Consider the following 16881-nt stretch of genomic DNA (forward strand, 5'->3'; position numbering starts at 1 on the left):
GCTGGAGAAGCGCTGGGGCGCGGGGAGAGGGCTGGAAGATGCGGGCAGGGCGTCTGGGGTGGAGAGGGGGGCGCCGAGCTGGGGATGTGGGCCGTGTCTGGCTCCAAGGGTGGACAGCAGAGGTGGAGGGGGGTGTTGGCGCGGGGCAGGGGGCAACAAAAAGAGACAACATCGGGGTGTTCACGCCGCTGACTCGACCTGAAATACTGGGGGAGGGAGGAGAAGGAAGGACCGGAGAAGCCTGCTTAGCCATCCAAGTAGGGTTCTTCTCCCAAAGCGGAGGCTGACCCCTGGCGCGGGCCGCGGAGGGCCGGACCAGCGGGCATCCCTGGCGGCCGGCTCAGGGAGGGCGCTGGGGGGGCTGACGATGTGACGAACCCCCCGGGGACCGGGCCGGGCTCTGCCCGCGTCCCCGGCTTCTCGCCTCTCGCTGTCCCCTCCCCGGCCCCAGCGTCCTTGCCAAGGGTTGACCCCGCTCACAGATGCCCGGTTCAGGAGCCCGAGAGAACCGAGCCGGTTTCTGCACGTGCAGCGGGTCTGGCCGGCGGGGCAGCCCCGAGGAGAAGGCCCTGGGGCCTCGTCCCGCGCGCCGGGCTGAGCCGGCCCGTGGCCTGCGCGCTCGCGGCCCCTCGGGGCGCCGGCGGCTGACGGGCGGTTGCCAGAGCTCCGGAGGGGCCAGGGGCCTCCGTCGACCCTCGGACGCCCACCGTCGCCGTCTGCTGGGCAGCGAGGTCCCCACGGCTCGATGAGCCTGCCCGGCGGGAGAGGCCGCGACGGCGGCGACCTGGAGCGGGAGCCGGGCTGCCGCGGTGCGTCCGGGGAGGGTCGGGTCCCCGCGGCCCGCAGGGGGCGGCGCTGAGCCCCGAGGAGGCGGCGGGGCGGGCGGGTCTCGGGTGCCCTGCCCGCCCTGCGCTGACCCCGGGGTACGCGGCGGACCCGGCGCGCTTCAGCCTCCAGGGGTTGGGGTCCGGGGAGACCTCCCCGCCCGCCCGGGGCCGCGGGGGCCTTGGGAGGCGCCTCCGCGGGGCGGGGCACGTCGGGGCGCCCGCTGCTGCCCCGAGCCCTAGGGGGGCGCCCCGTCCCCCCTGGGCCGCGCGGCGTTCTTGGCGCCCGCGGCGGCGCGTGTGCCGGGCGTGTTTCCGTCCCCGGTGCCACTCCGGCTTGGGGCGCCTCGTCCCCCCAGGAAGGCGCCCCGTCCCCGGGGTGGGCGCCCCGTCTCCCGCGGTGGGTCCCGCGCGGTGGGTGCCCGGTGACCCCTCAGTGGGCGCCCCGTCCCCGGGTGGGCGCCCCGTCTCTAGGAGAGCTAATCGTCCCCTCGGTGGGCGCCCCGTACCCGCTGTGGGTGCCCGGTCCCCTGGAGGGCGCCCCGTCCCCCGGGGTGGGTCCGCGCGGTGGGTGCCCGGTGTCCCCCGCGGTGGGCGCCCCGTCCCTTGGAGGGCGCTCCGTCCCCGGGGTGGGTCCCGCGCGGTGGGCGCCCCGTCCCGGGACAGCGCCCCTTCCCCGGTCGGCCCGGGCCGCGCGCTCCCCGCGGCGCGTGTGCCGGGCGTGTCCCAGTGCCCCGGGCCGCCTGACCGCGTCTCTCTTCTCCCCCTGCAGGAACCTTCCGATAGTCCCGCCGCCGCGGCTCTGACCGCGCGCGAGGCGAGCCCGAAGCCGACAGCACATCGAAAAAAAAAAAAAAAAAAAAAAAAAGCGGAAGAAGCGGCCGAGGCGGCGGCGGGCGGAGCGGCAGAGGAGGGGCCGCGCGGCCCGGGCGGCGGGGACGCGGGGACGCGGGGACGCGGCTTTGTGCTGGCGGGTCGCGGGGCGCCCATGGCTGAGCGCGGCCGGGGGGCCGCCGGCGGGGCCCTGCCCTCCTCCCCGGGCCCGGTCCTGGCGGCCAAGGGCGCCCTGCGGGCCGGGGCCGGGGAGGGCGGAGGCGGCGGGCGGCCCGGGCCCGGGCGGGCGCGCTGTGACAGCGCCGGGGTCTCCAATGGAGACTGCAGCCTCGGCGCGCCCGGGGGCGAAGCCCGGGTCGGCCCCGCGCTCGCCGCGGCCCCCGGCCAGGCCGCCTGCCCGCTCCCCCGGGACAGCAAGCCGGGCGGCCTGCCCCGCCGGAGCAGCATCATCAAGGTAGGTGGGAGAGGGGCGCGCGTCGCCCGCCCCCCGCCATCCGGGGGTGGGGGTCCTTCCCCGGGCGGAAGGACTGGGGGCCCTGGAGGGGAGCCCCCAGCTCGCGGGAACCGGGGCTGCGCGGGCGGCGCTGTGGGCGGCGGAGCGGGGACCGGTGCGTATGGCATTTGGGGAGGATGGAGAGGGGTGCAGGGGAGCCGTGCTCCGTCCCCCGGGACTCGGGGCTGTCACCTCTGCAGGGCTCGCCTGCAGTGATGGCCGGGTACCTGCCCGGCAGGGCACCCTCTGCCAGCGGTAGCCTCGGCTGGTGGAACAGACCCCCTGTCGGGTCTCCATTGTATGTTAAAGACAGTTAACTGATCATGTGAAAACATTTTCTTAAGGATCGCAGGCAGCGAACAGAGATTATTCAGTACGGTTTTCTTCCCATGGGTCTGTAAGTTGCCTCTCGTCAACGGTGAGACTCAGAGGTGCAGAAATCCCTGGTCAACTCAGGAGAAATGGAGTTGGTTTCTGAAGGTCCAGGAACCTTTCAGCTTTCTTAGGGTCAGAAGCTCTAAGAGATTACAGTCCTGCAGGGTTTTAATCTTTTGGTTGCTGCAGCAGGCAGGCCTCCGGTTCTGTGGAAGTTCTTTTGGGCGGTTTGCTTGCTTTTGATATCTTTTTGCCTGGTGTTATTTAGCAGAAGGAAGTCAGCGTTTGGTGCCTCTTAAACTCCAGGAGTAATACTAGGAACTCCTGAGTTTGTGGTGGTTTCATTCTAACATTACATTCTGTTCTGCAATGTAAATATATTTCTCGTGACATGAAGTGAGTGGGGGGAAAAATGATCAATGAGCTGATCAAAGCAGAGCCTTTAGGCAGGACCAGCTCTTTCTGCTCAAGTTTGGAGCAAATATGAAAACGTTGCTTTCTGAAAACCGAGAGGTCACCGGGACAGTGAACACCAAAGCACCGTGATGGGGCTGCACCCACCCTTCCTGTGGGAAGGAGGGTGGGACGGGCCCCAGTAAAGAGAATTGGCACTCGGGGTGTTTGAAATTTAACTGGACCTACAGGAACCTTCTGAGGTGCATGTAAGTGTCCGATGGTGCTATCAGCTTCTGTGCTTATCTGCTGAAATATACCACCTTGCAACTCCATGTAACAGGCAGTTGTGAAACTGCTTTTCGCTTTGTCATGTTTGTCCAGTTTACCTCTGAGAAAGGGCACGGTTGAAGGGCTTAAAGGTCAAGTGCATGGACCATCTGCAGGAGGTGTTTAGAGTTGAACTAAGGAAAGCAAAGTAGATTTTTGCTGCACACCTACCTAGCTTTGGTGACTTATGTTTTCTTTTACTCCGTCACTCATGTTGCCATGGGAGTTGCTCTCAGCCATGCATGGTAATCAATCCCATTGACAGAGTTATGTGTCATATCTGTTTTTATTGGTTACTAGATAACTTGTGGTGATTTTGCTTTGTGGTGTTAATGAAGTCTGAGGTGGAAATTCCAGAGAAGGTGCAAGCTCATCTTGACTCCTCTGCCTCAATTTTTTGGAGGGCCTGTGTTTGCATTTAAAAAAAAAAAATCAGATTTTATTGGTGTCTGGCAGTGGGGTTCACAGTGTAACTTATTTAATTTTAACAGCATCTGTTTTAATTTTACATTCATGGGAGATTAGGAAGGATGGTTTGCCAACATTTGATATGTGGAATTGAGAACTTGTTGGTAGGTATCATTTCTTCATTGAAGATTCTAGAAGCACATGGGGAGCTGACTCAGAAATCAATGGAGTTTTGAAACTTACTCAGGTATCTTCATCATTTTTCTTCTTTCTAATGAAGGCGGGTGTTCCCTTGTTCTCAGGTGTATCCCTAGATACACATTGTGAGGAAGTTAGGGCTTCTGTATTTTGCTTCCTGAGTGAATGGAGAAATGGTAAGAAAGTATATGTTTTCTTTAAGTTCTTTTAATTTCTAAAATGGCTGGTTGGAATTTACCAGTCTTATCCTATTTATTGTCCTCTGTCTTCCAAGATGACTCCTTTTTCTTGCCTCTATTTTCAATTTGCATTTTCTTAATGCCCTTTAAGACTGTGGAAGTAGTGTTGAAAGTTGTTCAAGCCTGGATTGGAGGGCAGGGGTATGCTATATTTAAATAGGTAATTACTCGGTATCTACTGCATTTCAGTTGGCATCTTGAAGGGTCCAGCTTTTAGAAATTTAGCGTGGCGTTTTCCTAAAGACACAGCAGCCAAATAGAATAAAGAGATGTTTTACTTTGATATCAAATTTCATAAAGCAGCAAATAGTGCCCAGATATTTTTGTCAGACGAATGGCAGAATTACATTTCACTTTTGTTAAACAAGTAATAAACAGCTTAGCAGGAACCCGTGTGAAGAAGCAGTGGTGAGCTCTCCTTGGTTTCTTTTGAACGACGGGATGGATGCAGGCAGGTGATGAATGGAGAGGCGGTGACAGATTAGTGCCTGGTGAGAATGGGGCTTGAGAGAATGGCAGAGAGAGTGGGTGCTCACTCCCTAGCGGAGGCCGTGTGGGTGGGTGTGTTCATCGCAGTGCTGGGCTATGCCTGTTTCCTAGCTTCCATCTAGCTCCTTACAGTCTTGACCTTCCTCTTAGGTGGGGACCCCCAAATCAGAGAGAGGAATAACAGCGGAAATGGGATAAACAGTGGGCAGAGGAGGGGACTGTTGCTGAGTGCTGCACATATGCAGAAATCTGCTGAAAGCTGACCAGAATGGTATTCCTTATTTAAAATTATTTCTTTGGAACTCCATCTGTTTTGTAAATATGGTGTTGAGAAACAAATTGTTACAAAACTACATTTTCTGCCAAATAGATGCACAGATTCATACTGAGAGCTCCTTGCTTATGATAAGAGTGTTGGTGGAAATTCAGAGTGAGCAGCCTGGTGGAGGACCTTTCAAGTACCTTGTGAAGAAAAATAAATCGTGGAACTCATCACCAGACTTTTCTACTGTTCCTTAGCTGGTTGAAAATAATATTACACTTTTTTTTAGATTTTTTGCAAAGGTCCATTGCTAGATTTTTAGGGGAGAAGTCATTATATTTGTCATCTTAAGTAGTCTAGTAAACGAAAACATCACTTTCATTTTCTCTTTCCATATTTCATCACACCATTCACTACAATCCACGCTTTATTTTGAAACAGTTAATTTGGTTAATTGTTCAGATGGCTTTTTTTTTTAAAAAACAAATAGCTCAATCTTTTAATTCTAGAGTTTGGTCTAAAATTATGAAGTGGCATATTAAGCCTTAGATTTTTAAGTTTTGAAATAAATGAAGTTTAAATGTCTACTAGTTTGGGTGGTTTACTTTAATCAAAATTAAATTAAACATTTTGGCTGGCACATCAAAAGGCATCAAATATTTGCATAAAGTAAAATTCACTCTTGCTCCTGCCTAGTTCTATGCAGTGTGACCATCACACACGGTCATGTAACGACCACGACAACCAAGATCTGGAACAATTCTATCGCCTCACACAATTCTCCCAGTCTCTTTATAAGCCTTCTCCTCCCCCGTCCTCAGACCACAGCAGGTATTGATTAGGGTATTGGTAAAAATAAGTTGGAAATGTAGCCATTGTACTATTTAGGTGTTTAAAAGTGATGATAGCAGCCACTATTTACTAAACACTATTCATATGGGCAAAACACACGAGAAGTGTTTAGCTGGATTCTGTGGCCTGGTCTTGCTGCAACCATGGGGGCTGCAGGAAACCTGTGTCTGGGGGGTCGCTGCTTGCCCGCGGCGCTGGCGCTGACTGTTGGACTCCACGGGCATGGCTGCACATTACACTGGCGGCGTTCGCTATTTTGTGTAATTAGGGTGGTATTGGTTTGGGAAGACCAGACTTGATTTTTCCCCTTTAAATGTGGGGGAATCTGGAGGGGGAGAAAGAATGTCACTTTCTGCTGTCAGAAGAAGTTGACGGATAACACAGCCAGCCAGCTGTCCAGTCACCTGTTACGGTACTTGATCAGAGCCTCCAGTTTCACTGGGTCCAAAGGTTTGACCTTGTCCAAGGAGGCAGCTCTTAGTTTCCATAGTATCATTAGTTGTCCTTGTTAGAGTATCACGGTGTGTAGGAGAAACTTACACTAACTTTCCGCGAACATGGATTCCCTGCACCTTGATGCCCAGCCCCCAGCGTGGGAAGGCTTTTCACATCTATTATGCATATTTAAACAAAATATTTAAAATGTACCTTATGGTTTAAATAAACTAGACTCTCTGCAGGCAAAACCTGGGCTATATTTCTCCATTCTGCCTAGAAAGCTAGCACTCAAAAACCCTGTTTTCTGAATTTTATCTGAAAAAGTAATATCTCCAAATGACTTTAGACTTTTTTTTTTGTCTGAGTGGGGGCCCCCGGGAGCGGGAGAGACTGCTGGGGGAGACAGCACCTTCCAGCAAGCCCACGGGTGTGTCATGAACATTCAGCCCCCAGTAACCGAGCCACAAAGTGGGTTTGTCTGGATAGACAGGCCGCCTGGGTCGTTTAGGTCAGAACCATCTGATAGCCAATCAGCAAGCCTCCCCTGGCTCTGTGATGAGCCTGGCCCGGCTCTCTGGCTGCTGGGAGGCGGCGCGCTGGGCTCAGCCACTCACAGCCTTCTGCACGGTTCAGAGTTCAGTTTCAGAAGGCGTCAGGGGTGTTCCTTTTCAGACACTCAAAATTGCTTGCCCCCTTTGCTGCCTGCCTCCCTTGTCTCCCAGCTCGCCTCCAAACACTTGTGCTGGCCTCCTGGTGCTTTTCGCCAGGTCCAGAGACACAACCGACAGGAAACTGTCTGGTTTTTTTTAATTGCTGTTTTTGGCCTCTCAAGTGAGTTTCTTAGAATGCTCTCTCCCAGAATCTGTTCAGTTCCTTTTATAGTTCTCTGTGCTCTGCAAGGGGTCTAAACGAGACTGTTCTTTTTCGCTTTTGCTTTTGGTTTTTTTAATGCTCAAGTTCCCCATGCCTCAGGATTTGACAAAATAGGGCAGTGCTATCTGCAGCCCAAATGTGGGTATATGTGGAGTGTGAACATTCAGGTTTTCCCTTCAGACTCTTATTTTATACATTTGTGTCCAAGGAGAGATGCTCTGTTCCTTACTAATGCTAAATTTTGGCTGTTATTATTTGCTTGTCTACCAGACCTCCGGATGAGTTTAGCTATTTTCTTTTTTATTTCAAATGAATGGATTCTGGAGTACAGGGCGTATTCAGATATTTTTACCAGTCAGCCTCAGGATCTAAAACTGTGCATATGGCCTGGCGAGCACTTTGCTGTGGATGATAACGGTGAATCGAGGGTGTGGTACCTGACTCCGACAAGTCAGAACCCCCAGAGGGGTGTCAGTAGGACCCACTTGCCTTGTGTCAGAATAATTCCATCCCTTAAGGGGCCTCAGAGCGTGGAGTGACTTGCACTGGGCTCTGGTGACAGCTGCGTGAACGGGCCAGTCTGCTGGCAGGATGCTGGGCACCCACCTGTCTCAAGGGGCAGAGTAGGGCGGCCGGGAGGCCTTGCTGACCTCTGGTGCAGGGTCACCTGGCAGGAGACTTAGGCCAGACCCGTTCCAGGTGGGAATCTCAGCCGGGCTGGACAGCAGACCACCTTTTATTGTGTTTCTCTTGATTGCGCTTCACAGGGAGCACACTTCTTACAGTTTGAAGGTTTCTGGCAGCCCCGTGTCCAGCAAGTCTCCCAGCGCCGTTTTTCCAACCACATTTGCTCATTGTGTGTCTCTGTGTCCCATTTTGGTAATTCTCACGGTATTTTTAAAAAATTCATTATTATTGTGTTTGCTGTGGTGATGGGTGATGAGTGATTTTTGATGTTGCTGTTGTAATTGTTTTGGGGCCTCCCACTCTGCGCCCATATTAGACACTGAACCTAATCCGCAAGTGTTGTGTGTGTGTTCTGTGTGTGGACTGTGGGGTGTGAGTGTGTTCTGACTCTTCTCTCTCCCTCCCCTTGGGTGTCCTTCTTCCTGAGATACAACAATACTGACATTAGGCCGGTTAGTAGGCCTGCAGTGTCTGCTCAGGGTTCAGCTGAAAGGAAGAGTCACACATCTCTCACCCGAAATCAAAAGCTAGAAATGATTCAGCTTAGTGAGAAAGGCATATCAAAAAGCCCAGACAGGCCGACAGGTAAGCCGGGTGCAATAAGTTGTGAATGAATGCAAAGGAAAAGTTCTTGAAGGAAATTAAAAGGGCTGCCTCGGTGGACACATGAAGGCTAAAGTGAAACAGCCTTCTTGCTGGTATGGAGAAGGTCTGAGTGGTCTAGATAGAAGATCAAACCAGCCACCACATCTCCTTTATGCAGAGCCACATCCAGAGAAGGATCCTAATGCTCCTCAATTCTGGGAAGGCTGAGAGAGGTGAGGAAGCTGCCGAGGAAAAGGTTGAAGCCCGCAGAGGTTGGTTCGTGAGGTTTGGGGAAAGACGCCGTCTCTGAGACATCAGAGTATAAGGTGCAGTGGCAAGTGTGATTTGGGAGCTCCAGCAAGTTCTCCCAAAGATCCAGCTCCGGTCATTCATGCAGGTGGCTGCACCAAGCGACAGATTTTCAGTGTGGATGAAACAGCTTTGTATTAGAAGAAGATGTCATCTAGGACTGTCATCGCTAGAGAGGAGAAGTCATTGCTGGCTTCAGAGTTTCAAAGGACAGGCTGACTCTTATTAAGGGCGAATGCCGCTGGTGAATCTATGTTGAAGCCAATGCTCATTTACCATTCCTAAAATCCTGGGGCCCGTAAGAATGATGCTAAATCTACTCTGCCTGTAAATGGAACCACAAAGCTTGGATGACAGTACGTCCGCTTCTAACACGGTTTACTGAATATTTTAAGTCCATTGTTGAGACCTACTGCTCAGAAGAAAATACTCTTTTCTAAACATGACTGTTAATTGACAATGCATCTGGTTACCCAAGAGCTCTGGGGGAGATGTGCAGTGAGACTCATGTTCCACACTTGTCAACACAACATCCATTCTGCAGCCCGTAGACCAAGGAGTAACTTCAGCTCTCAAACCTTATTATTTACGAAAGGCATATCCTAAGGTTATCGCTGCTGTAGAGAGTGATCCCTCTTGATGGATCTGGGCAAAGTCAACAGAAAACCTTCTGGAGAAGATTCACCATTCTAGATGTCATGAAGGACACTCATGATTCATGGGATTCATGGGTTCAAACACCAACATTAACAGGAGTTTGGAGGAAGTTGATTCCAACCCTCAGGGAAGACTTTGTGGGATTCAAGACTTCAGTGGAGAAAGGAATTGCAGATGTGGTGGAAGCAGCAAGAGAACTGGAATTAGAAATGGAGTCTGAATTGTTGAAATCTCATGATCAAACTTGAATGGATGAGGAGTTGCTTCTTATGGATGAGCAGAGAAAGTAGTTTCTTAAAATGGAATCTAGTCCCAGTCAAGATGCTGTGAAGGTTGTTGAAATGACAAAGGACTTAGAATATCACATAAACTTAGTTGAAAAAGCAGCAACAGAGTTTGAGAAGAGTGACTGCAATTTTGAAAGCAGTTCTGTGTGGGTAAAATATTATCAAATAGTGTTGTATGCTACAGAGAAATTGTTGATGAAAGGGTCAATTGATGTGGCAGACTGCACTGTGTCTTATTTTAAGAAATTGCCACAGCCACCCTAGCCTTCAGCAGCCACCACTATGACCAGTCAACACCCATCAACACTGAGGCAAGACCCTCCACCAGCAAAAAGGTTACAACTCACTGAGGGCTCAGATGATGGTTAAGCTTTTGTTTTTAAACCAATAAAGTATTTTAAAATTAAGGTGTGTATATATTTTTTTTAGACACAATGCTTTTGCCCACTTAATAGTCTACAGTATAGTATAAACATAACTTCTGTATGCACTGGGAACCAAAAGATTCCTGTAACTCTCTTTATTGTGATGTTCACTTTATTGAGGTGGTCTGGAACAAACTCACAATATCTCCAAGGTATGCCTGTACCCTGGGGGTCTTGATCTGTCCTCAGGACACACATTGCATGTCCAGATTATTTGGGGGGCAGAATACTGGCGGGAAACTAGAGGGTGTGAAGTTTGGTGCTTGGATCAGATTCTGTCTCCCTCTCTTCCTTCCTGTTGGCCTTGGGCAAGATATTTGAGTCTGTGTGTCTACTTAATCCATCTCTAAAATAGAGATAAAGAAATTCCCCCCGAACTGTTGTCATGGAGATTAAATGAGATGATATATGTGAAATATTCAGAGCAGCTTGTGGCCAGTAATAAATACTCAATGAGCAGTCCCCCCATATGTTTGTTTTTCTGATTTTTAGTTTCTCTTGTTTAGAGTTGATCCTGAGATGTGCAAACTCGTTTGGCTTCGTTTGAAATGGAGATCACTAACACTGCCATCTCCATTTTGAAAGCTTTATATTTTGAGATAGAAAGAATGTACCCCAATAAACTTTGCAGACTTACCCCCAAGATGCTTCATGAGTGACTTTTGTTTCAGTGCCTTTGGAAATCTGATACATCATTATAATGGAGCACATACCTAAATAGCTCACGTTCAAAAGTCGGAGGGCACTGGACATTAGTTTCATTGAGCCAAGCACCTGTGTGTCTTGGTTTGCCCAGGACAGTCTGGTCTTTACACCTTTCATCCTGACAAAATTGGTAATAGTGCCTCCTTCCGCTCTCAAAGGGATCCCAGCCTGGATGATAAATAAGGTGGCCGCCCTATTTATCTGCTTCTCAGGAGCCCTTTGCAACAGCCTGTGTTAGGGCCTGAACCTAGCCTGCCCCGGCCTCTCTCTCAGCTCTAATTCCTCCCTAGGGCTTGGCTCAGCCCCCACCGCTCTAGATAGACTGTTTCTTTCTCTGCCTCCCCCCCCCCCGCCCCCCGCCCTCTGCCTGTCTACTGATGCTTTATGTATGGGGCACCTCACCTAATTCACCTTGAGCTTATGAAGACACTTAGTTTAATGTCTTACGGAAAGCATGTGTTTAAGTATTTGTTTTTCAGCGAATGTGTGCACGGGTGAATAAGTGGGCAGAAATGACGTGACTTACCTTGGGAGTTTAATGATGTTGTTTAGATGTGGCTCCACCTGGTTTCGATGGGAATATAAAACTCCATGGGCTGTGTATTTCAAAGAAGACATTTATTTCATGTACATAATTTTGGAAACAGGCGAATGGAATGGAAGTACCTTCATTTAAGTTGGGTCCAGAAATTTGGTTGGTTCCAGAACTATTCTGCAAGATATTAATATAAACGATCTGTTCCTTTTGTGCCCCTGAAATAAGAATAGATCTTTGAAATTTTCTTTGGACTTAATGTTCTGCTCACAAAGTTTAAAAAGCATGGCAGGAAAGCTTTACCGTTTGTTCAGGCATTTAAATACAGTTTTTGGTATTTGGTTTCGTTGATATTTTTGGTTTTTGTTGAAGAACTAAATTACTTAACTTTCATCGCCATTGTTACTGGATTGTTCAAAGATATTCATTGGAAGTGCTTGCCGTAAAGCATTAATAATAAAGAAGAAAATGCAGAAAGAATACAGCGTACTGACAGGCAGCGTTGCATAGGTAGCATTTGAATCCCTCAGCCTGCTGTGTCACATGATGTTAGACAGTCCACCTTTCACTGCCGCTCAAGCGCTGGGTCAAGATGAGATACCAGGACACTCACATTGTCTCACACAAGTCCCCCCGGCATCGGGCGGGGAGCGGCTGTTGGTCTCTTTACGGACAAGGAAGCCTGTTCCTCAAGCTGTGAGGATTTCCAGGCAAGACGATGAAGCCTGTGGGGCTGAGCCCACGCCCAGACCCCTGCGATGGACTTGGAAGCCCACGCCGTGGCTGCTTTCCCACCCTCTTTCGCCTTCCTCTTCTGTAACGTAGACTTGACTTTTCCCTTGTTTTCCTACTTGTCCAAGCTGTTTGGGTTCCTCGATCAGAGGCGTTTCTACCAGTCCTAAATACACGGCTGATTTTTAATCAAAAAAGCTGGACCTCTTGTGGCTGAATCTTGAGATGAAGCCAGCGTGGACTCAGTAATATAGGGCCGTAGCCACAGTCCAGTCCTCCAGGCCTTAGGGTCATGTCTGACCTGAAAACTCTGCTCTCCTTTGATGGATTTCAAAGCTTTCTAGAAGGGCATCATTTCCTTTTTTTTTTTTTTTTTTACAGATTTGACTTACATTTTTTAGGGTCCTGGAAGATAAAGCAGACAATAGTAACTATTTGTTTTTAGGTGAGTTTTTTTCTCTGGTAACATCTATCCCTACTATTGTTTTGGGATTGTCAAGTAATTATAAAATTATAGAATATGCCTTTAGCACCTTCCTTGCTGTGAATTCAGCATTCAGGCATCTTCTTGGAGTACACTGAATATACGGATTTGGGAATAGCGGATATTAACCACCCCAGAAAGTGAGCAGCTGGATTTAAAAGTGATTAATAATGTAGATCCATGGGATTTTTAGAGCGGAAAGAGATCATGTAAAATTCTTTTGTAGTTAGAGATACACAAGGCCATACTGATCAGTACATTTAGCTTCTAGCTATGGTTGAGTTCATTTATTTGCATATTAGCATAACAGAATTGGAAAAAAAAATTGTTATGTAATACTGCAGTATGTGAGTATTAATAGCACAAGATGTGGTCTTCCAAACAGCTATCTTTGAGAATTTGTTTTTTTTTGCTATAGATAGCTGCATGTGTACACATGCCGCACTTGTGCATGCATATACTCTGAAGACTCTGTTTATAAATAGTAAAGATTAAGAGCAAACCAAATAACATAGTGGTGGTTGGCACGCGTCCTGTCTCGTGAGAGACTGATGGGTAGCAGGTGTCTGGGCTCTAAATTGAAAACGCCCAGGCAGGGGGAGCCTGATTTTATGGAGGCTGGTGAGGCTTCTGTTGCTTTTGACCAATTAATGTGGCCACAGAGGGATAAGTGACCTCGTTTGCAGCTACCATTAGAATCACAAGCTCTGTGACTCTCTCCATATGGTTTCCTGCTACTTTTGATTCTTTATCTTCCTTCTAAGCTCTGATATCCTGTGGGCATAAGTAGATGTAATTTTTCTAATAGTTAAAATGGTTTAATGTTTGTTCTTGGAGGAAATACAGTGAGTTGCTTAGACTTTTATTTCTATTAATCCATGCTAATAGATTATATTAAATACAAATAGAATTATTCGGAGGTTTTCATATTGGAGCTAATAGAATTCCTCATGTAATATGGGTTTAAAGGATGTGTTTGTCTTGGGAGTTTTTGCTGCTTTGTTGAGATTTACAGGTTCTTTCAAGGCTTTCTCTGGCTTACGTATATTTCCATAAATGTATTTTCTATAGTTTAAAATGGTATCGGAAGTTGAATTGCTATGTCATAGAATTATGTGCATATCCCGCTTCAATAAATATTATCCTGTGGTTTTCCTGACAAAATCAATTGACACACCTATCGGGTTATGTGAGTTCTAATTGCTCTAAATGCTTCCTAATTCCTGGCATTGTTAGTGGTTTTGTTGTTTTTAAATTGTACCTGTGATGGTTACGTAATGGTATCTCGCAGTGGCCTTTATTTTTTAAATAAATACGCTATATTTTAGAAGCTGTTTCTCAAAGGGATATTGCAGTAGAGTACTCATGTGTTTTTCTGAAGGGTTTCAACAGTTTTAGTTATTAGTTTTCGTTTTAATTTTTGTTGGCGTGTAGTTGCTCTGCAGTGGCATACAGCCGTGTTAAGTCGGTTACATGTGTATTACACGTGTATCCCCTCTTTTTTAGATTTCCTCCCCATGTGGGTCACCGCAGAGCCCTGAGTAGAGATCCCCGTGCTCTGCGCTGGTTTGCAGTGGTTGTCTGTTATCATGGTAGTGTGAATACGGCAGTTCCAATCTCCCGGTTCCTCCCACCCCCGTTTCCCGCCTTGGTATCCATGAATTTGTTCTCTACACCTGTGTCTCTGTCTCTGCTTTGCAAATAAGATCATCGATACCATTTTTCTAGATTCCATGTATAAGCGATTTTATACGACACTTGTTTTTCTCTCTGTTACTGTGTGACAATCTCTAGGTCTGTCTACAAATAGCACTATTCCGTTCCTTTTCATGGCTGAGTAATATTCCATTGTACATATGTGCCACATCTTCTCTACCCATTCCTCTGTTGGTGGACATTCAGGTTGCTTCCAAGTTTGCTGCTGTAAATAGCACTGCAGTGATCACTGGGGTGCATGTGTCTTTTGGAATGACGGTTTTCTCTGGGTGTGTGCCCAGGAGTGGGCTTGCTGGGTCATATGGTGGTTCTAGTTTTAGTCTTTTTGAGGAACCTCCATCCTGCTCTCCATAGAGGCTGCACAATGTACATTCTCCCCAGTAGTGTAGGAGGCTTCCTTTTTCTCCACACCCCTTCTAGCATTGATGGTTTGTAGATTTTTTGATAATGGCCATTCTGACTGGTGTGAGGTGATACCTCCTTATAGTTTTGATTGCGTTCCTTTCTCTAATAATGAGAGATGTTGAGTATTTTTTTGTGTGTTTGTTGGCCATCTGTGTGTCTGCTTTGGAGAACTGTCTGTTTAGGTCTTCCCCCCAGTTTTTTGCCTGGGTTATTTGTGTTTTTGATATTGAACTGTGTGAGCTGTTTGTGTATTTTGCAGATTAGTTCCTGTGGGATGCTTCATTTGCGCATACTTTGTCCCATTTTGAGGGTTATGTTTTTGTTTACCGTTTCTTTTGCTGTGCAAAATCTTTTAAGTTTAATTAGATCCTATTTGTTTATATTTGTTTTAATTTTCATCACTCTAGGAGGTGGATCAAAAAAGATCTCTCTGTGATTTATGGCAAAAAGTCTTTTGCCTGTGTTTTCCTCTAAGGGTTTTATAGGGTCAGGTCTTCCATTTAGGTCTCTGATCCATTTTGAGTTAATTTTTGTTCACTGGCTTTTAGGTTGCATTTCCCTGATGACGAATGATGTTGAGCAACTTTTCATATGTTTTCTTGGCCATTAGTATATTTTGTTTTGTAAAACGCCTATTCAAGTCTTTTGCACATATTAAAAAATTGGGTTTTTATATTAAAAAAATTGATTTGTGGGACTTCTTTACATTTTCTAGCTATGCCTTTTGTGTCATATGTATATTGAAAATTTCTTCTAGTGTGTGACATTTCTTTTCACTGTCTTAAGGGATACTTCTTAATGAATGTCAGTTGCTCCGTGTCTGACCCTTTGCAGTCCCATGGACTGTAGCCCACCAGGCTCCTCTGTCTGTGGAACTCTCCAGGCAAGAATACTGGAGTGGGTTGCCAGTCCCTCCTACAGGGGAATCTTACTGTCCAGGAATCGAACCTGGGCCTCCCACATTGTGGGCAGATTCTTTACCACCTGAGCCGCCACGGAAGCCGCTCTTAATGAATAATAGTTCTTAATTTTAGTGAAATCCAGTTTATCAGCATTTTCCTTTGTGGTTGTCATTTTTTTGTGTTCTGTTTAAGATATTTAAGACCATGAAGATATTCATTTATTTAAGTTCTAGAAATTTTATTTTTCAAATTTAGATCTCCAATCTATCTGAATTTTTTTTTTTTTTTTTTATGGTATGAGGTAGGGGTCAAGAGTTTTCTTTCTATGTAAGCATCCAATTAATTTAGCCAGCACCATCTATTTGAAAATACCAGTTTCCCCCATTGCATTGCATCAGCCCATTGTCATCTATCAAAAGACTTTCTATGTGTGGGTTTGTTCTGAGTCTATTTTGTTAGATTGGTTCTGTTTGCCTATTCTTTAGTTCATACCACACTATCTTTCTTACTAGGTGTATGCCCAACAGATAATTAGTCCATTTGGGTATCAAAGGACATGTGCAAGAATGTTTGTAGCAGCATTAACCATAATAGCCGCAAACTGGAACCAGCCCAAATGCTTGTCCTGTGAAATAAGCATATCACACAATGGAATACTATGAAGAAAGAGACAGACAGGGAGGGCAGAAAGAGCAGATGACTGCACTGTCACCCCTTGAGATAATGTTGAGGGAAAGAGGCCAGACACAAAAGGATGCATTTTGTATGATTCCATTTATGTAGAGTACGGAGACTGCCAGACTCATTTGCGGTGTGATAGGAGTCACAAGGCGTGCGTGCTCAGTCGTGTCCGACTCTTTGCAACACCATAGACTGTAGCCCGCCAGGCTCCTCTGTCCCTGGGATTTTTCAGGTAAGAGTACTGAGGTGGGTTGTCATTTCCTTCCCCAGGGAATCTTCCCGGTCCAGGGACTGAACTCTGCTTCGAACTCTTGTGTCTTCTGCCTTGGCAGGGGGGTTCTTTAACCCTGAACTACCTGGAAAGCCTATAAGTCACAATAATGGTCCCATTTAAGGCTCACGACTGCCAGGCAGGGACCCCAGGGGGCTTCGGGCTGTCAGTTGTTTTGGTTGCTGGATCTGAGAGTGAAGGTTCCACTTTGTGAAAATCCGCTGAACTGTATATGCCTCTGAATTTTTCTGGGGGTTGGTTTTCTGCAAATCAACAAATAAGTTGATTTGCACAATTGTGAATATTGATCAAAGTCAAATACTTACAGGTTGCTTCACCCTGCACTGTTTAGGATGGTGCCTTTCATAGCCTCTGGCTGTCTTGTCGATAAACGTGGAAACCAGCTTTTGGCTGCAGAGGGTCACTCAGGCTGTGGTGTGACCTGGTGGAAGCCGGAGCCGCGTGATGCTGTGGAGGGCAGGTGGGGGCCCG

At 47.8% G+C, this 16881-nt stretch overlaps 1 protein-coding gene across 1 annotated transcript in view; it reads left to right on the forward strand.

The window, feature by feature from the left end:
- Positions 1 to 977: 977 nt before the first annotated feature.
- Positions 978 to 16881, forward strand: part of PLCL2 (phospholipase C like 2) — a 211954-nt gene continuing 196050 nt past the window's right edge. The window contains exons 1-2 of the mRNA XM_043474804.1: positions 978 to 1224; positions 1597 to 2112. Coding sequence (XP_043330739.1) covers positions 1813 to 2112 — 300 coding nt within the window. The 5' untranslated portion in view covers positions 978 to 1224; positions 1597 to 1812. The remainder of the gene's footprint in view (positions 1225 to 1596; positions 2113 to 16881) is intronic.

This window comes from Cervus canadensis, chromosome 7 (genome assembly GCF_019320065.1).
Source record: "Cervus canadensis isolate Bull #8, Minnesota chromosome 7, ASM1932006v1, whole genome shotgun sequence".
NCBI classification, from domain to species: Eukaryota; Metazoa; Chordata; class Mammalia; order Artiodactyla; family Cervidae; genus Cervus; species Cervus canadensis.